The following is a 20,978-nucleotide window of genomic DNA, read 5'->3' as shown; positions in this document are numbered from 1 at the left end:
CTACAAACACAAACCAATATATACGGCAAAGAACACATGAACATGTCACGTGCCTTCTCCAGCCCGGCTCGTATTTCCTCGTGTGATCTCGTCCAGGGCCACAGGAGCAGACGGAAGACCACAGATCATATCAAACGTTCTCCTGGACAGGAAGTGGGGCCATATCTCACCACTCAGACACTGGTCATGCTCTCCACCAGCCTGTACATTATCCCAGGCTGAAACTAAAACATGGTACAAGTTAATACCACCTTATTAAAATAAAGTTTTTTTTTACTATGGAAAGCACATAAGAGGCCACCAATCTATGTAGTAATATACCATATAGGACCTTATAGTTCACTCTGCTTGGAGGACACTGAAAGTGATACAACAGGACAGAGTTCTAGGATTAGATAGAAAGTGTCATATTTGAACATATACACAGTGCAATCTTACAATACTAGTGCAATACTAGAGGCCCCTGGAACAAACAACAGTCTTGGATGGCTGCCATCAACAGCTGAATGAACTCCTGTGTTTAACCATGTTGGTCGACTGACCCCTCACATTGAACCTCTGAGGTTGAATAGTTTCCAGCTGAATGCCTTGGTGGCAGAGCGGAGTACGTCCTTTCGTAAAATAATCAGGGTGTTCTCTTCCATGTTCTCCGGATGGGACACCTGGGGGGCCACGGCAGACAGCAGTACCTGTAGGTGAACCCTACGATAAAAACAGAAAAGAACGATGACATGATACGGAGACATCGTTTGGAGGAGAGAGGATATAGGTTGGGAAAATGTAACAGCCCCCTGGGCAAAGACTAGCGTTGCCTAATACATCAGACTGATACCATCGTTACCCCATGGATATTCCACAACTTTCCATTGCATTCTTGTCTTTGGTATTATTAAATCATAGATAAGCAAAGGCCTGACATCTAATGGAAATAAATAACAAACATGTAGGCCTGATCTCGTGTATGATGATGCCTACTTCAGATATACTTACTCTTCTGTCGTCATGATGGTCTTCTCCTCTTGGCTTCGACAGTAGGAAACGGGGCATGTTGGCTGTTGTACAGTTGTTGGGGGCAGGTGAGAAGAGCACTTCATGGGTGACAGAGAGAAAGACTCCTGAAATTAATTTTTAAAAAGTTAGGCTCACAAAAGTCCAACTGTCAACCTTCAAGTATTCATTTCGATCATAAAAACGTGTAGACTTGGCTTATTGTCACTTACAGTTTAACTTGATCGTTCAGCTTTAACCTCCTCCTACAGGTGGCAGAAATTATGCCCAGACCAGAGCTTGTTTTCCCCAAAGAATCGTTGCACTACAATCATCTTTCGTTCATTTAATTTCAATGGAATTAAGATTATTTTAGTACTATGATGTTTTTGGGAAATCCAGCCGATGACAGGAGGATGTTAGCCTGAGATCAGAAATTGCAACAGATTACGCCAATTCTGTTGCAAAACACAAACGGAACAAAGTCGAGGGGGATCTATCTGAATTTGTCCCAAATACACCCGTGATCCCATACCAAACGTTGACTAAAGTTATGGAACTTTGTTCTCCAAGCGTGACGAGAAAGACAAGTCAGATTTACACAACATTCCTGATTAATGTAACGCTAACACGCTTGAACTATATATGGAAATGATGCACAAGTGAGTCAACGTTTCGTTGTTTCCAAGGGGAACTGGTTTTTTCAGTCGGACCACAGTTTCCTGTCCGCCAGTGAAAATAGTCCGACTGTAATTGTTTCAGGGTTCAGTGTAAAGCTGAAGAAGTATATATACAGAAAACGATGGCTACTTAGAGAGCGTTGATCTATGGTGCTGAAAGTACATGAACGTACTTACCCTGGACCTGCACATTCCACTGGTTTATGAAAACACGATCGCCTTATCAATTTATAACCATGAACCTCAGAATAGTACTTATTTTGTGCCTCTCCGCTCTGTCTTGCATCGCAGGTAAGGAACATTCACTGATGCTAATCAACTTTTTCGGCACAATTAAATAATACAACAGATACAGCTTCACAACTGTAAATCTTTGACTCTGCAGACGATGAAGGAATGGTGAAAATTCCAGGAGGAAAGATGACGATGGGGACGAACTCAGCCGACGGCAGGGATGGAGAATCACCCACGAAAGAAGTGGCAGTCGATCCATTCAGTATCGATAAATATCCCGTCACTAATTCTGACTTCAGGTAACTTACTTTGATACAGCGATGATGATACTTCCCAGTAAGCAACATTACGTTGAAAGGATGTATAAAATACTTATTTTCCAGACGTTGAAGTTGGGTTAATTTTAAGTATTGAAAAAACTGAAAATGTGTATTTTCTGGACGTTGAAAATACGTTATTTTTCTTTTCTTCCGGAAAATGAAATCAGGTTAATTTTCGGTTCTGTCTTTTTTTGGTAATTTATACTATGGCCATACTTCAACTGTACATACATTCTCAAGGAAGTAAGGATTATATCACAATGACGATGTTTTTATCCATTTAATATAGGAAGGAGGAACCAATGGAAGATTGCAACATAGAATATATATTATTGCTCCCATCTGTCACATGGACTTATATTAGCTTTGTTTTTAAGCTTTAAAACGGGCAGTGATGATGTTCAAAGTAGTCCAAACTACAGAATAAACCGACAGACTACTTCAACTACAATAACATTCTCAGTAATGTTCTTTATTTTCTTGTTAGGACTGTGATACTGTACATTGCTGTTGAATGCTCTGGATAAGAGTGTGCTGGATTAACAAAATGTAAATGTAAACATTCACAAGGCCGCGGGGCCTGACGGATTACCAGGGTACTAAGAGCATGCGCAGACCAACTGGCAAGTGTCTTCACTGACATTTTCAACCTCTCCCTGACTGAGTCTGTAATACCTACTTGTTTCAAGCAGACCACCGTTGTCCCTGTGCCCAAGTAACCTGCCTAAATGATTAACGCCCCGTAGCACTCACATCGATAGCCATGAAGTGCTTTGAAAGGCTGGTCATGGCTCACATCAAATCCATAATCCCGGAAACCCTAGACCCACTCCATTTCGCATACATCCACAGATGGCGCAATCTCACTGGTCTTCCTGACGGGCCGCCCCCAGGTGGTAAGGGTAGGCAACAACACATCTGCCACGCTGATCCTCAACACGTGGGCCCCTTAGGGGTGCGTGTTTAGTCCCCTCCTGTTCTCTCTGTTCACCCACTGCATGGCCAAGCACGATTCCAACACCATCATTAAGTTTGCTGAGGACACAACAGTGGTAGGCCTGATCACCGACAACAATGAGACAGCCTATAGGGAGGAGGTCAGAGACCTGGCTGGGTGGTGTCAGGACAACAACGTCTCTCTCAACGTGAGCAAGACAAAGGGGCTGATCGTGGACTACAGGAAACGGAGGGCCGAACAGGCTCCCATTCACATCGACGGGGCTGTAGTTGAGTGGTTTGAGAGTTTCAAGTTCCTTGGTGTCACCCTCAAACTACCATGGTCAAACACAGCAAGACAGTCTTGAAGAGGGCACGACAAAACCTTTTCTCCCTCAGGACACTAAAAAGATTCGGTATGGGTTTCCAGAACCACAAAAAGTTCTACAGCTGCACCATTGAGAGCATCCTGACCGGTTGCACTGTTATGGCAACTGCTCAGCCTCCAACCGTAAGGCGCTACAGAGGGTAGTGCATACGGCCCAGTCCTTCACTGGGGCCAAGCTTCCTACTATCCGGTGTCACATCTGCTCCTGCAACACCCTCGAGTGCTCATCCTGTGTCTCTTTGACCTGCTGCCACTCCCCCAGTGCTCTCTCCCTGTGTTTGTGATTGTGTGGGCAGTGACAGGTGTGCTGGAGTCAGAGCAGATCCCCACCAGCTGCAACCTGTTTCTTAATCAAGACCTACAAATACTCAGTCCTGCCACTTTTACACTGCCAGATCGTAATCTCTGCTCAGTCAGTCCATGTTACTAGCCGTTTGTTCCTGTTGTGCCTGTTTTCCCTTGCCTGACGCTGTTTTCCTCTCCGCTACAGTTCTACCCGCTCTGACTATGGTCCCTGTCTCCAGTCCAACTTCTTGTCAGTACTGCTACTCTGTCCGTGATTCCCCACTCTACGCTCCCTTGGATTCCCCTTTGGACCTGATTACCCTGTTCAAACAGCTCTCGCTCCAGCCTCAGCCTCTGGACCTGATTACCCTGTTCAAACAGCTCTCGCTCCAGCCTCAGCCTCTGGACCTGATTACCCTGTTCAAACAGCTCTCGCTCCAGCCTCAACCTCTGGACCTGATTACCCTGTTCAAACAGCTCTCGCTCCAGCCTCAGCCTCTGGACCTGATTACCCTGTTCAAACAGCTCTCGCTCCAGCCTCAACCTCTGGACCTGATTACCCTGTTCAAACAGCTCTCCAGCCTCAACCTCTGGACCTGATTACCCTGTTCAAACAGCTCTCGCTCCAGCCTCAACCTCTGGACCTGATTACCCTGTTCAAACAGCTCTCGCTCCAGCCTCAACCTCTGGACCTGATTACCCTGTTCAAACAGCTCTCGCTCCAGCCTCAGCCTCTGGACCTGATTACCCTGTTCAAACAGCTCTCGCTCCAGCCTCAGCCTCTGGACCTGATTACCCTGTTCAAACAGCTCTCGCTCCAGCCTCAGCCTCTGGACCTGATTACCCTGTTCAAACAGCTCTCCTGCCCTCCAGCCTCAGCCTCTGGACCTGATTACCCTGTTCAAGCAGCTCTCCTGCTCCAGCCTCAGCCTCCTCTGGACCTGATTACCCTGTTCAAACAGCTCTCCAGCCTCAGCCTCTGGACCTGATTACCCTGTTCAAACAGCTCTCGCTCCAGCCTCAACCTCTGGACCTGATTACCCTGTTCAAACAGCTCTCGCTCCAGCCTCAGCCTCTGGACCTGATTACCCTCCAGCCTCAGCCTCTGGACCTGATTACCCTGTTCAAACAGCTCTCGCTCCAGCCTCAGCCTCTGGACCTGATTACCCTGTTCAAACAGCTCTCGCTCCAGCCTCAGCCTCTGGACCTGATTACCCTGTTCAAACAGCTCTCGCTCCAGCCTCAGCCTCTGGACCTGATTACCCTGTTCAAACAGCTCTCGCTCCAGCCTCAGCCTCTGGACCTGATTACCCTGTTCAAACAGCTCTCGCTCCAGCCTCAGCCTCTGGACCTGATTACCCTGTTCAAACAGCTCTCGCTCCAGCCTCAGCCTCTGGACCTGATTACCCTGTTCAAACAGCTCTCGCCTCCAGCCTCAGCCTCTGGACCTGATTACCCTGTTCAAAGCTCTCGCTCCAGCCTCAGCCTCTGGACCTGATTACCCTGTTCAAACAGCCTCGCTCCAGCCTCAGCCTCTGGACCTGATTACCCTGTTCAAACAGCTCTCGCTCCAGCCTCAGCCTCTGGACCTGATTACCCTGTTCAAACAGCTCTCGCTCCAGCCTCAGCCTCTGGACCTGATTACCCTGTTCAAACAGCTCTCTCCAGCCTCAGCCTCTGGACCTGATTACCCTGTTCAAACAGCTCTCGCTCCAGCCTCAACCTCTGGACCTGATTACCCTGTTCAAACAGCTCTCGCTCCAGCCTCAGCCTCTGGACCTGATTACCCTGTTCAAACAGCTCTCGCTCCAGCCTCAGCCTCTGGACCTGATTACCCTGTTCAAACAGCTCTCGCTCCAGCCTCAGCCTCTGGACCTGATTACCCTGTTCAAACAGCTCTCCAGCCTCAACCTCTGGACCTGATTACCCTGTTCAAACAGCTCTCGCTCCAGCCTCAACCTCTGGACCTGATTACCCTGTTCAAACAGCTCTCGCTCCAGCCTCAGCCTCTGGACCTGATTACCCTGTTCAAACAGCTCTCGCTCCAGCCTCAACCTCTGGACCTGATTACCCTGTTCAAACAGCTCTCGCTCCAGCCTCAACCTCTGGACCTGATTACCCTGTTCAAACAGCTCTCGCTCCAGCCTCAGCCTCTGGACCTGATTACCCTGTTCAAACAGCTCTCGCTCCAGCCTCAGCCTCTGGACCTGATTACCCTGTTCAAACAGCTCTCGCTCCAGCCTCAGCCTCTGGACCTGATTACCCTGTTCAAACAGCTCTCGCTCCAGCCTCAGCCTCTGGACCTGATTACCCTGTTCAAACAGCTCTCGCTCCAGCCTCAGCCTCTGGACCTGATTACCCTGTTCAAACAGCTCTCGCTCCAGCCTCAGCCTCTGGACCTGATTACCCTGTTCAAACAGCTCTCGCTCCAGCCTCAGCCTCTGGACCTGATTACCCTGTTCAAACAGCTCTCGCTCCAGCCTCAGCCTCTGGACCTGATTACCCTGTTCAAACAGCTCTCGCTCCAGCCTCAGCCTCTGGACCTGATTACCTGTTCAAACAGCTCTCGCTCCAGCCTCAGCCTCTGGACCTGATTACCCTGTTCAAACAGCTCTCGCTCCAGCCTCAGCCTCTGGACCTGATTACCCTGTTCAAACAGCTCTCGCTCCAGCCTCAGCCTCTGGACCTGATTACCCTGTTCAAACAGCTCTCGCTCCAGCCTCAGCCTCTGGACCTGATTACCCTGTTCAAACAGCTCTCGCTCCAGCCTCTGGACCTGATTACCCTGTTCAAACAGCTCTCGCTCCAGCCTCTGGACCTGATTACCCTGTTCAAACAGCTCTCGCTCCAGCCTCTGGACCTGATTACCCTGTTCAAACAGCTCTCGCTCCAGCCTCAACCTCTGGACCTGATTACCCTGTTCAAACAGCTCTCGCTCCAGCCTCAGCCTCTGGACCTGATTACCCTGTTCAAACAGCTCTCGCTCCAGCCTCTGGACCTGATTACCCTGTTCAAACAGCTCTCGCTCCAGCCTCTGGACCTGATTACCCTGTTCAAACAGCTCTCGCTCCAGCCCCAACCTCCGCACCTGGTTTCCGGAAACCTGCCCGAGCTTCCCCTGGCCTGTGCACAATCTTCCCCCCATGTTTCAATAAATACCTTGGTTACCTCATCCCAGTTTTCTCGTCTGAGTCTGCTCTTGGGTTCACCTGTTCCGCTCCACGTACCTTTATACTAGGCTTTGTCAGAGGAAGGCCCAAACAATTGTCAAAGACTCCAGTCACCCATGTCATAGACTGTTCTCTCTGCTACCGCACGGCAAGCGGTACTGGAGAGCTGAGTCTAAGACCAAAAAGCTTCTACCCCAAGCCATAAGACAGCTGAACAATTAATCAATTAGCCACCGGACTATTTACATTGACCCCCCTCTTTGTTTTTACACTGCTGCTACTCGCTGTTTATCTATACACAGTCACTTTCCACCTACCTACATGTACAAATGACATAACCTGTACCGCCCGCCGCACATTGACTTGATACATGTACCCTCTGTATATAGGCTCATTTATTTTATTGTGTTAATTTTTTTTTTTTTATTACTTTAGTTTATTTAGTAAATATTTTCTTAACTATGTCTTGAACTGCATTGTTGGTTAAGGGCTTGTAAGTAGTATTTCACAGTAAGGTCTACCTACACCTGTTGTATTCGGCGCATGTGACAAACTTTGATTTGATGTGTTGCACAAGTTTGAACAGCACAGTGAAGTATGGCACAGAGTACACTATGGTACAGTTTAATTTAGTAAAGTACAGTATGGTTTAGTTCAGTAGAGAACAGAGTAAACTTTTCTTTACTGTGCTGTACTTTACTTTTCTTGATTGTACTGTATTGTACTACACTCTTCTGTATTCTACAGTACTATGCTGTCCAAACTTGTGAGAAATAATGTACGTCTATGTTTGGGCCAAATCGAGGCCGGTCCGGACCAGGCCAGATCTGAACCAAACACAGACGTCTATGAATGGTTCAGATCTGGTCTGGTCCGGACAAAAAAATCTATGTCCGTGGACGTTGAAATTGAGGCATGTCTGCACCAAGATAGCCAAAAGACTATGCTTGGTCGGTTTGTAAGTGGGTACACTAGTTGACACTGTAAACTGAGAATATTGAAGTGGTTTATTGTCTTCATCCCAGGGAGTTTGTCAGGGCACAGAAATACAAGACTGAAGCGGAGACCTTCGGCTGGAGTTTTGTGTTCCAGGACTTTGTGTCTGAAGAGCTGAAGAGCAAAGTCACAGAGAAAATAGAGGTATGTTGAAAGTCACTTCTGCATTTCATATCAACCCTCTCTCACACTGATAGGTGAAAGGTAAGTCAGGGAGTTCCTTCTGAATTGTGATAATGATTAACTCTCCTTTCACCCCTGAAGTCAGCACCTTGGTGGATGCCAGTCGAGCGGGTGTTTTGGAGGCAGGTAATGAAGTCATTTTTTAGTTTTTCCCATCCCCCCTGTACCTATATCTGGACTACCTGACTCCTCTCCATGTGTTTGTCCAGCCTGCAGGTCCTGGTTCTGGGATCCGGGAGCGTCTGGACTCCCCAGTGGTCCAGGTGAGCTGGAACGATGCCCAGGCCTTCTGCAGCTGGAGGGGGAGGAGGCTGCCCAGCGAGGAGGAGTGGGAGTGGGCTGCGCGTGGGGGTCTGCAGGGTGAGTGGGGCTCGCTAACAAAAAATAAAAAATTGTAGTGGGATTGTCTTTATTACAATGCCGGCTGGGGTGGATCTCCACAAAGAATAAGACATATCTCACCATATAATAAGAACCCATGGAATTAGAATTCTACATCTTGTTAAGTGTTTTTATTAAGCTTCAAATGAATAACCATTCATGTATAACAGCCCTCCTCCATTCCATGATGATAACAGAACTCCTTCTTCGCTCCAGGTAGAACGTATCCCTGGGGAAACAAATTCCAGGCCAACCGCTCCAACCTGTGGCAGGTCAGGCGAATGACATCACATTCACCATCCTGAAATGAACATTCTAACGTTCTTCTCAACCCTCTCAGTAATTCTTTAAAAATATATATTTGGTTTGTGTGTTCTAAAGCCAAAGTTAAAACTTACATAACCTACATACTTTACCAATTTCCATGTTAGGATTTGCTCAAAAATATTTTATTCATGATTTATAAAGTGTTTACAATTAGTATCCCTTGTACTGTTGACTTAAATCATCAGTAAGGTTACATCACATAGCAGTATATGTCGCTATCAATAAAACATCACATTTAGGTGCAGAGTGTTCAATTTGTCTGCTGGGGGACAAGGAGACTCGCAGCTCTGCAAAAACAATTGACAACTGTGCAGTTTTCATTGTTAAATAAATGTTAATTATTTGGTTGTAATATCATCACCTCTTGAAGCGCAGAGTCAGAACTTCAAATGTCAGATTATTCCATGCAAAACAATTACAGCAAGTAACTGCATGCTTTTCATCAGTAAAAATAAATTCATGTAACTTCAGATACGTGAGGGCCTCACGATATCTTTCGTGGTCACCATTAATTGGATATTTGAGTGATATAAAAAGTGAACTATACCTGAAAGGTATGAGTGATTTAGGTGAATTTCCCATTATTTGTGGGCTCTGCCTATCAAGCAGAGCTGAATTAAAAGATCCCAGAAATGTTCCATGCACACAAAAAGATGATTTCTCTCGAACTTTGTGCACAAATTTGTTTACTTCCCTGTTAGTGAGCGTTTCTCCTTTGCCAAGATGTGTGTCATGCTTAGAATGTGCTCCCCCATTGTTATAAATTGAAAGTTCAGAAAAGTTCCATAGCAGTTAATAGTTGATGTGGTTAAAAAACAGCTGTAACTCTAGATTGGTAGTAGATATTTCTGTTCTTATTTCAGATTTGAAGAGCAGAGAAGTAGACCAAAGTGTTGGGAAAGTGGTCAAAATGGCAGTTGTTTGGGAAAATTAAGACAAAGTTGTTGATGCGATTACTAAAACAGCTATATTGTTAGATCTGCACAAGATATTTCTGTTCCAGATTTGAATAACAGAAATGTAGACAAAGATGTCATAACCTCAAACTTTTTGTCTAACTTGTTCAGAAAGTGGCCAGAATGTCAGTTGTTTATAAAAAGTTACAGAAATTGTTGTTGATGCGGTCACTTATACAGCTGTAACGTTTGATCGGAACCAGATAATTCAGTTATAATTTCAGATTTGAATAGTAGAGAGGTAGAGAAAGATGTCATACCCTCCAACTTGTGTTTAGCAAAGTGGTCAAAGCTGCTGATTTGTTGCATTTCCAGTGAACGGAAGTTGGAAGTGATGATGTCACAATGGGGAGCTTTTTTCAAAAGTAAAATTAAAGTGAATGATGATGGACAAAAAGAATGACGAAAAAATGTAGTTTAAAAAGTATAAATAATAGCAATAAGTGGTATGCAACCACACTATTCCAGTCTGCACATTTTTAAGTTTGAATGGCATTACTATCTTAAATGGTGTAAGAGGAGTAGCGTGCAGAATAATAATAATAATAATAATAATAATAATAAGAGGAAGTATGATGAAGATTTAAAGTTGGGACTTTTGCTTCACAATTCCCACCTAAATAGTTAGCCTATAACCGTTATTTAACAATCCCTTGAAAACGGCACGTAGTTGGTTTTAGAGGAGCTGGAGGGTCTCCTTGCTCCTCAGCAGCCAAATCGAACACTATTGTGACGTTATATTGATTACGACCTGTTATAAATGAGACATATTATTATCCTGTTGTGTTTTGTATGTGTGTTTCAGGGCCTTTTCCCGGATGGAGACACAGCAGAGGACGGTTACCATGGTATCGCCCCTGTCACTGCTTTCCCTCCTCAGAACAGTTTTGGTAAATATCCCTTTATACAGCCTTCCACCCAGCTTAGTAACGGGAGAATCAGAGCATCACCATTTTCTTGATCCATATCCAATTCATTCAGATTGACATAGTAGTGGCCAGGAGTAGTATATAGGATTAGTGGCCAGGAGTACTGTATAGGATTAGTGGCCAGGAGTAGTGTATAGGATTAGTGGCCAGGAGTAGTGTATAGGATTAGTGGCCAGGAGTAGTGTATAGGATTAGTGGCCAGGAGTAGTGTATAGGAGTAGTGTATAGAAGTAGTGGCCAGGAGTAGTATATAGGATTAGTGGCCAGGAGTACTGTATAGGATTAGTGGCCAGGAGTAGTGTATAGGAGTAGTGGCCAGGAGTAGTGTATAGGGAGTAGTGTATAGGAGTAGTGTATAGAAGTAGTGGCCAGGGGTAGTGTATAGGGAGTAGTGGCCGGGAGTAGTGGCCAGGAGTAGTGTATAGGGAGTAGTGGATAGGAGTAGTGGCCAGGAGTAGTGTATAGGGAGTAATGGATAGGAGTAGTGGCCAGGAGTAGTGTATAGGGAGTAATGGATAGGAGTAGTGGCCAGGAGTAGTGTATAGAAGTAGTGGCCAGGGGTAGTGTATAGGGAGTAGTGGCCAGGGGTAGTGTATAAGAGTAGTGGCCAGGGGTAGTGTATAGGAGTCGTGGCCAGGAGTAGTGTATAGGGGGTAGTGGCCAGGAGTAGTGTATAGGGGGTAGTGGTCAGGGGTAGTGTATAGGGTTAGTGTATAGGGGTAGTGGCCAGGAGTAGTGTATAGGAAGTAGTGGCCAGTGGTAGTGTATAGGGAGTAGTGGTCAGGGGTAGTGGCCAGGAGTAGTGTATAGGGGGTAGTGGTCAGGGGTAGTGGCCAGGGGTAGTGGCCAGGGGTAGTGGCCAGGGGTAGTGGCCAGGAGTAGTGTATAGGGGGTAGTGGCCAGGAGTAGTGTATAGGGGGTAGTGGTCAGGGGTAGTGTATAGGGTTAGTGTATAGGGGTAGTGGCCAGGAGTAGTGTATAGGAAGTAGTGGCCAGTGGTAGTGTATAGGGAGTAGTGGTCAGGGGTAGTGGCCAGGGTTAGTGTATAGGGGTAGTGGCCAGGAGTAGTGTATAGGGTGTAGTGGTCAGGGGTAGTGGCCAGGAGTAGTGGCCAGGGGTAGTGGTCAGGGGTAGTGGCCAGGAGTAGTGGCCAGGGGTAGTGGTCAGGGGTAGTGGCCAGGGGTAGTGTATAGGGAGTAGTGGCCAGGAGTAGTGTATAGAGAGTAGTGGCCAGGGGTAGTGTATAGAGAGTAGTGGCCAGGGATAGTGTATAAGAGTAGTGGCCAGGGGTAGTGGCCAGGGGTAGTGGTCAGGGGTAGTGTATAGGGGTAGTGTATAGGGGTAGTGTATTGGGAGTAGTGGATAGGAGTAGTGGCCAGGAGTGGTGTATAGGAGCAGTGTATAGGGAGTAGTGGCCAGGAGTAGTGTATAGAGAGTAGTGGCCAGGGGTAGTGTATAAGAGTAGTGGCCAGGGGTAGTGTATAGGAGTCGTGGCCAGGAGTAGTGTATAGGAAGTAGTGGCCAGGGGTAGTGTATACGGAGTAGTTGTCAGGTGTAGTGGCCAGGAGTAGTGTATAGGGGGTAGTGGTCAGGGGTAGTGGTCAGGGGTAGTGTACAGGAGTAGTGTATTGGGAGTAGTGGATAGGAGTAGTGGCCAGGAGTGGTGTATAGGAGCAGTGTATAGGGAGTAGTGGCCAGGGGTAGTGTATAGGATGTATTGGCCAGGGGTAGTGTATAGGAGTAGTGGCCAGGGGTAGTGTATAGGAGTAGTGGCCAGGGGTAGTGTATAGGGAGTAGTGGCCAGGGGTAGTGTATAGGGAGTAGTGGCCAGGGGTAGTGTATAGGGAGTAGTGGTCAGGGGTAGTGGCCAGAAGTAGTGTATAGGGGGTAGTGGTCAGGGGTAGTGTATAGTAGTAGTGGCCAGTGGTAGTGTATAGGAGTAGTGGCCAGGGGTAGTGTATAGGAGTAGTGGCCAGGGGTAGTGTATAGGAGTAGTTGCCAGGTGTAGTGTATAGGAGAAGTGACCAGGGGTAGTGTATAGGAGAAGTGACCAGGGGTAGTGTATAGGAGTAGTGGCCAGGGGTAGTGTATAGGGAAGTAGTGGTCAGGGGTAGTGGCCATGAGTAGTGTATAGGAGTAGTTGCCAGGAGTAGTGTATAGGAGTAGTTGCCAGGAGTAGTGTATAGGGAGTAGTGGCCAGGAGTAGTGTATAGGGAGTAGTGGCCAGGAGTAGTGTATAGGGAGTAGTGGCCAGGAGTAGTGTATAGGGAGTATTGTCCAGGGGTAGTGTATAGGAGTAGTTGCCAGGAGTAGTGTATAGGGAGTAGTGGCCAGGAGTAGTGTATAGGGAGTATTGTCCAGGGGTAGTGTATAGGAGTAGTTGCCAGGAGTAGTGTATAGGGAGTAGTGGCCAGGAGTAGTGTATAGGGAGTAGTGGCCAGGGGTAGTGTATAGGAGTAGTTGCCAGGAGTAGTGTATAGGTAAGTGACAGCACAATGATTCTGCCTGGACTGCCGGTTGAAGAAACAAAGTCACGTAGGAGTGACTCCACAGACATTGGACAATGAGCCAGGGGTCCATTTATAATTGGTCATCAGTTTGTCTCTCTGTCCCCTCCCTCAGGACTATATGACATGATAGGAAATGCATGGGAGTGGACATCTACACCCTTCCCTGGAGGACGACCAATGTTCGTGCTGCGTGGTGGTTCCTGGATCGACACGGAAGATGGATCAGCCAATCACAAGGCTCGAATCACGACCAGGCAAGTGAACGTTGTGGATGCAAAGCTTACCCAGTAGGCATACGACGTGATAAAGACGTATTTTACTTGTTGAAATCTGGTCGGGACGTCTTATGCCCCCATTGCATGTAATAATCTAGAAACATTCCAATTATTAAAAAATGTGAGTAATTTTCTGTTCCAGCAGGGTTTGCATGATTCATCTTGTCAAACAACAGCTGGCAGAGCGCACCAAAGTGGGTTAGGGTCTTGTGGCATACTGTATCCAGTCAACACGCTGGGCTCGGGCCTAATCCGAGACTCGGCATGGACTTGGACTCAAGGGGGTTTCATGCAGGCCGAGCTCTTCCCGAGTCTGTCAGAGTCATATTACCCCGAGCTCCAGCTAATGGTACCCGGGTCGAGTCCACTTCAGTTTATCCGGCCCAATTAACTTTTTCAGGAGAAGGGCCATTTGATGTTTCTATTCGGCAGGTGTTAAAATACCAGTTTTAAAAAAAATAAGAGATGTTATATATTTCACCCCCAAGTCATGGAAAGGGAAAGGGGGATGCCTAGTCAGTTGTCCAACTGAATGTATTCAACTTAAATGTGTCTTCCGCATTTAACCCAACCCCTCTAAATCAGAGAGGTGCAGGGGGCTGCCTTAATCAATCTCCACATCATCGGCGCCCGGGGAGCAGTTGTTGGGGGGGGTTAACTGCCCTGCTCAGGGGCAGAATGACAGATTTTTACCTTGTCGGCTTGGGTTTCGATCCAGTAACCTTTCGGTTTTCAATGTATAGAATGAGGGTTTGAGGATCAGTTGCTGTTACTTTACTTGGAAAGTGTGGGTGTTGAAATGGGACTGTGTTTTGATTCTGTGTTTCTACAGGATGGGGAACACTCCGGACTCGGCTTCTGATAACCTGGGCTTCAGGTGTGCTGCCAGGAAGGACAAAACGGAGCTGTAGGGACCAATAAACGAAGACGATAAAAATTATGCCACAAGGGAGAGCAAGATAGCAACCAGTTATAGGTACTATGCAGTGACCATAGCATTTAGTAAAGTCAAGACTCAAGACAGTGGTGATGATGTTGATAATGTGCAGGAACATTTTTCTCCTGTGGAGACCTGGGCTCAAATCAATCTGCTTAACCTATGTCTTTTTCTACAAACTACTGTAATACAAGCAATAAACAAGATTTTACATCAAGATGTTGTAAAATGTACTTACTTACAATCATTTTTCACACTTTGACATTGTGCACTAAGAATATGGGACCAAAAACTAAACTTTTGACTACTTAAATACAAGTAAGTGAATTTGTCCCAATACTTTTGGTCCCCTAAAATGGGGGAACTATCAGCAAAAAGTGCTGTAATTTCTAAACGGTTCAAACCGACATGGATGAAAATACCCTCAAGTTAAAGCTGACAGTCTGCACTTTAACCTCCATAGTCAAGTGTATCATTTCAAATCTAAGGTGCTGGAGTACAGAGCCAAAACAACAACAAAAATGTGTCACTGTCCCAATACTTTTGGAGCTCACTGTAAGTGATGACACAGAATGTAGGACTGAACTGAGCTGTAGGGCAATTCCATGGTAACAGAGTGATGCCGACACTAAGATTATTCATTTTAAAATGTTTGAAACAAACCATACAACTCTATGCACAAGGACTACTTTTAACCATTTGCGATCATAGGGTTCTTAGAGCACTCATCTGTGCGTGGTCTTCTGAGTTGGGCCTCTGGGAGATTTAATGCTGACAGTAGATTTACGATGCCTTTGGTGATAACCTAAAAGACCGCATTCCATAGCATGAGTTGGTGTTTGTGTGCCAGGAGGTACCAGGGTGGAGATGGCTCGGGAATGGATAATGATGAGAGGAACCTTGTTTTGGGGGCCAGACCCTGGTTTCCAAACAATGAGAACAGTCTTTACAGCAGATACTGTCTTCTGTGAATTATTCATTTCCTTCATACAAATCCTAACCTTTTGACCCAATCCACACATCTGTTGATTGTCATGTAGACTAATGGGTGTATCTTTGCTATAAAAGATTTTTGTATCCTTTGTGTCGGGGCTCTCAACGAATCATCTAAGGATGGTTCGTCGACCAGCCATCGTTATTGCAGAGCACTCACATCCACTTATGTATGTGGTGTGACATGTTTTCCTTATTAATAAGTGAATAAAGATATAGTTGAAGTATAACTGTGATAAGTAGGCAAGTCAGTTAACTAGGCAAGTCAATTAAGAACAAATTCTTATTTACAATGACAGCCAAGGAACAAGTGGGTTAACTGCCTTGTTCAGGGGCAGAACGACAGATTTTTACCTTGTCAGCGCGGGGATTCAATCTAGCAACCTTTACAGTTACTGGCTCAATGCTCTAACCACTAGGCTACTTGCCACCCCACTTGTCTGTTAGCATGGCTCAGTATTGTAAAGCTTGCTGTCATTTCATGCCCAACCAACCTTGCGGAGAGCGATCCTATAGGTTTTCACTTCATCCCTTACCTACCTACACTACTTACCTACACTACTTACCTACACTACGCAGTAGCTAGGTTTCCAATCCGATTGGCAACAGATTTTCATGTGAATATTCTAAAATCTGCATGAAGAAAATATGCACATTTTCCCACCAGTGGTGTGTTTCCACCAAACCGACTTAGTGCACACAAAATGTACTTCTTCACTTGTGTTTTCATGTACTGAGATAAAAATGTCATTTTCACTGTGTTTCCATCGCATTTTCAACTCTACCGGTAGTTTTGTCACAAACTGTTTTGTTAAACAGAAATTGTGCCTCCTCCAGTCACATTGTGGGTAGGCTGTGCGGGTAGGTTAGTCTACATCAGTGGTTCCTAAACGTTTTATTGTCCAGTACCCCTTCAAACATTCAACCTCTAGCTGCGTACCCCCTCTAGCACCAGGGTCAGCGCACTCTCAAATGTGTTTTCTTTTGCCATCATTGTAAGTCTGCCACACACACGCTATTTTTTGTAATTTTTTAAATATTTTTTATTTCACCTTTATTTAACCAGGTAGGCTAGTTGAGGTCAAGTTGTCATTTACAACTGCTACCTGGCCAAGATAAAGCAAAGCAGAGCGACAGAAACAACAACACCGAGTTACATGGAATAAACAAGTGTACAGTCAATAACACAATAGAAAAAAATAAAGTCTATATACAGTGTGTGCAAATGGCATGAGGAGGTATGGCAATAAATAGGCCATAGTAGCAAAGTAATTACAATTTAGCAGATTAACACTGGAGTGATAGATGAGCAGATGATGAGCGATGGTGTGTAAGTAGTGATACTGGTGTGCAAAAGAGCAGAAAAGTAAATAAAAACAATATGGGGATGAGGTAGGTAGATTGGGTGGGCTGTTTACAGATGGACTATGAACAGCTACAGCGATCGGTTAGCTGCTCAGATAGCTGATGTTTAAAGTTAGTGAGGGAATTGTAAGTTTCCAACTTCAGCGATTTTTGCAATTCGTTCCAGTCACTGGCAGCAGAGGACTGGAAGAAAGGGTGGCCAAAGGAGGTGTTGGCTTTGGGGATGACCAGTGAGATATATCTACTGGAGCGCGTGCTATGGGTGGGTGTTGTTATCGTGACCAGTGAGCTGAGATAAGGCGGAGCCTTAGCTAGCATAGACTTGTAGATGACCTGGAGCCAGTGGGTCTTGCGACGAATATGTAGCCAGGGCCAGCCGACTAGAGCATACAGGTCGTTGTGGTGGGTAGTATAAGGCGCTTTGGTACAAAACGGATGGCACTGTGATAGACTGCATCCAATTTGCTGAGTAGAGTATTGGAAGCTATTTTGTAGATGACGTCACCGAAGTCGAGGATCGGTAGGATAGTCAGTTTTACCAGGGTAAGTTTGGCGGCGTGAGTGAAGGAGGCTTTGTTGCGACATAGAAAGCCAATTCTAGATTTGATTTTGGATTGGAGATGTTTGATATGAGTCTGGAAGGATAGTTTACAGTCTAGCCAGACACCTAGGTATTTGTAGTTGTCCACTTATTCTAGGTCAGAACCGTCCAGAGTAATGATGCTAGTCGGGCGGGCGGGTGCGGGCAGCGAACGATTGAAAAGCATGCATTTGGTTTTGCTAGCGTTTAAGAGCAGTTGGAGGCCACGGAAGGAGTGTTGTATGGCATTGAAGCTCGTTTGGAGGTTAGTTAACACAGTGTCCAAAGAAGGGCCAGATGTATACAGAATGGGGTTGTCTGCGTAGAGGTGGATCAGGGAGTCACCCGCAGCAAGAGCGACATCGTTGATATATACAGAGAAAAGATTCAGCCTGAGAATTGAACCCTGTGGTAGCGCCATAGAGACTGCCAGAGGTCCGGACAACAGGCCCTCTGATTTTACACACTGAACTCTATCTGCAAAGTAGTTGGTGGACCAGGCGAGGCAGTCATTTGAGAAACCAAGGCTATTGAGTCTGCCAATAAGAATACGGTTATGATATCGTTTAGGACCTTGAGCGTGGCTGAGGTGCACCTGTGACCAGCTCGGAAACCGGATTGCACAGCGGAGAAGGTACGGTGGGATTCGAAATGGTTGGTGATCTGTTTATTAACTTGGCTTTCAAAAACTTTAGAAAGGCAGGGCAGGAATGATATAGGTCTGTAACAGTTTGGGTCTAGAGTGTCACCCACTTTGAAGAGGGGGATGACTGCGGCATCTTTCCAATCTTTAGGAATCTCGGACAAAATGAAAGAGAGGTTGAACAGACTGGTAATAGGGGTTACAACAATGGCGGCTGATAATTTTAGAAAGAGAGGGTCCAGATCGTCTATCCCAGGTGATTTGTACGGGTCCAGGTTTTGCACCTCTTTCAGAACATCTGCGATCTGGATTTGGGTGAAGGAGAAGATGGGGAGGCTCGGGCAAGTAGCTGCGAGAGGGTGCAGAGCTGTTGGCCGGGGTTGGGGTAGCCAGGAGGAAAGCATGGCCAGCCGTAGAGAAATGCTTATTGAAATTTTCGATTATCATGGATTTATCGGTGGTGGCCGTGTCGCCTAGCCTCAGTGCAGTGGGCAGCTGGGAGGAGGTGCTCTTGTTCCCCATGGACTTTACAGTGTCCCAAAACTTTTTGGAGTTAGAGCTACAGGATGCAAATTTCTGTTTGAAAAAGCTAGCCTTTGCTTTCCTGACTGACTGTGTGTATTGGTTCCTGACTTCCCTGAACAGTTCCATATCGCGGGGACTATTCGATGCTATTGCAGTCCGCCACAGGATGTTTTTGTGCTGGTCAAGGGCAGTCAGGTCTGGAATGAACCAAGGGCTATATCTGTTCTTAGTTCTACATTTTTGAACGGGGCATGCTTATTTAAGATGATGAGGAAATTACTTTTGAAGAACGACCAGGCAACCTCGACTGACGGGATGAGGTCAATATCCTTCCAGGATACTTGGGCCAGGTCGATTAGAAAGGCCTGCTTGCAGAAGTGTTTTAGGGAGGATTTGACAGTGATGAGGGGTGGTCATTTGCCCGCGGACCCATAGCGGATGCATGCAATGAGGCAGTGATCGCTGAGATCCTGATTGAAAACAGTAGAGGTGTATTTGGAGGGCAAGTTGGTCAGGATAATATCTATAAGGGTGCCCATGTTTACGGATTTAGGGTTGTACCTGGTGGGTTCCTTGATAATTTGTGTGAGATTGAGGGACATCTAGCTTAGATTGTAGGACTGCTGGGGTGTTAAGCATATCCCAGTTTAGGTCACCTAACAGAACTAACTCTGAAGATATATGGGGGTCAATCAATTCACATATGGTGTCCAGGGCACAGCTGGGAGCTGAGGGGGGTCTATAACAGGCGGCAACAGTGAGAGACTTATTTCTGGAGAGATTAATTTTTTTAATTAGAAGCTTGAACTGCAAAAATCCCAGAACCACACGGTGGGACCTAGAGAATGACCTGCAGAGAGCTGGGACCAAAGTAACAAAGCCTACCATCAGTAACACACTACGCCACCAGGGACTCAAATCCTGCAGTGCCAGACGTGTCCCCCTGCTTAAGCCAGTACATGTCCAGGCCCATCTGAAGTTTGCTAGAGAGCATTTGGATGATCCAGAAGAAGATTGGGAGAATGTCACATGGTCAGATGAAACCAAAATATAACTTTTTGGTAAAAACTCAACTCGTCATGTTTGGAGGACAAAGAATGCTGAGTTGCATCCAAAGAACACCATACCTACTGTGAAGCATGGGGGTGGAAACATCGTGCTTTGGGGCTGTTTTTCTGCAAAGGGACCAGGACGACTGATCCGTGTAAAGGAAAGAATGAATGGGGCCATGTATCGTGAGATTGAGTGAAAAACTCCTTCCATGGGCATTGAAGATGAAACATGGCTTTCAGGATGACAATGATCCCAAACACACCGCCCGGGCAACGAAGGAGTGGCTTCGTAAGAAGCATTTCAAGGTCCTGGAGTGGCCTAGCCAGTCTCCAGATCTCAACCCCATAGAAAATCTTTGGAGGGACTTGAAAGTCTGTGTTGCCCAGCAACAGCCCCAAAACATCATTGCTCTAGAGGAGGTCTGCATGGAGGAATGGGCCAAAATACCAGCAACAGTGTGTGAAAACCTTGTGAATACTTACAGAAAATGTTTGACCTCTGTCATTGCCAACAAAGGGTATATAACAAATTATTGAGATAAACTTTTGTTATTGACCAAATACTTATTTTCCACCATAATTTGCAAATAAATTCATTAAAAATCCTACAATGTGATTTTCTGGATTTTTTTCTTCTCATTTTGTCTGTCATAATTGAAGTGTACCTATGATGAAAATTACAGGCCTCTCTCATCTTTTTAAGGGGGAGAACTTGCACAATTGGTGGCTGAATAAATACTTTTTTGCCCCACTGTATGTGGCCAAGTGATCATAGGGTCCAGTGTACAGCAGTAGATGAAACAGGGAAACCTCTAGGTAGTTGTTACTAAGCTATCACGTGGGAGACACAGCGTTTAAAGTTAGCAGTCCGGGGTAAGGAGAAGCGTCTGCCCCGTCGTCTGGCAAAGGCCGGTTGAAGGCACAGCTGATGGAATTATGTCTGCGGACCAGTCGTGGTGGTACGGCGGGGCGCGTTGTCGATGAAGGGACCGGGCCAGATGGCGAAAGAGGTATTGTACATGTGGGAATTTCGTTTGTTAGCCGGGAGATGCGACTGGCTCAGGGCTAGCTTCGGGGCTGGGTCACTCAGTTGAACATAGCTAGCTGTGATGATCAATGGTCGGCAGGAATCTGCTGTTATAGTGGCGAAAAACAGTCCGATGCTGGCAGGTATTATCCAGGCTAAAAAAACGGCTGGTGCTTGACCTGAGCAGAGGGTAAAGGCCACTAGCAATCGCTAACAATGATTACATGGCTAGTAACTTAGCTAATTAGCTGACTACCATCTGATGAATGTTTTGGCTATAGGGTCTAAAAAAATTGCAG

At 46.1% G+C, this 20,978-nt stretch overlaps 1 protein-coding gene across 1 annotated transcript; it reads left to right on the top strand.

The window, feature by feature from the left end:
* The first annotated feature begins 1,731 nt into the window (after nt 1–1,731).
* sumf2 (sulfatase modifying factor 2) lies at nt 1,732–14,711 on the top strand. Its single transcript, XM_064971457.1, has 9 exons — nt 1,732–1,958; nt 2,053–2,200; nt 8,026–8,140; nt 8,261–8,305; nt 8,389–8,539; nt 8,777–8,832; nt 10,649–10,733; nt 13,395–13,536; nt 14,390–14,711. The coding sequence occupies exons 1-9, from the start codon at nt 1,871–1,873 to the stop codon at nt 14,466–14,468; spliced, it is 909 nt and encodes a 302-aa protein (XP_064827529.1). The 5' UTR covers nt 1,732–1,870; the 3' UTR covers nt 14,469–14,711.
* Nucleotides 14,712–20,978: the final 6,267 nt, after the last annotated feature.

The sequence above is a fragment of the Oncorhynchus masou genome, chromosome 8, assembly GCF_036934945.1.
Source record: "Oncorhynchus masou masou isolate Uvic2021 chromosome 8, UVic_Omas_1.1, whole genome shotgun sequence".
In the NCBI taxonomy this organism is placed as follows: Eukaryota; Metazoa; Chordata; class Actinopteri; order Salmoniformes; family Salmonidae; genus Oncorhynchus; species Oncorhynchus masou.
The sequence above is the reverse complement of the archived record's forward strand: the minus strand, read 5'-3'. Positions and strand labels throughout refer to the sequence as shown.

Bases quoted from the DNA above. Each gene is read 5' to 3' on its own strand.
- sumf2 (XM_064971457.1), top strand. From the start codon at position 1,871: ATGAAAACACGATCGCCTTATCAATTTATAACCATGAACCTCAGAATA. The intron at 8,141-8,260 runs GTATGTTGAAAG...TCACCCCTGAAG, and splicing joins AAGTCACAGAGAAAATAGAG to TCAGCACCTTGGTGGATGCC. The intron at 8,833-10,648 runs GTCAGGCGAATG...TGTGTGTTTCAG, and splicing joins ACCGCTCCAACCTGTGGCAG to GGCCTTTTCCCGGATGGAGA.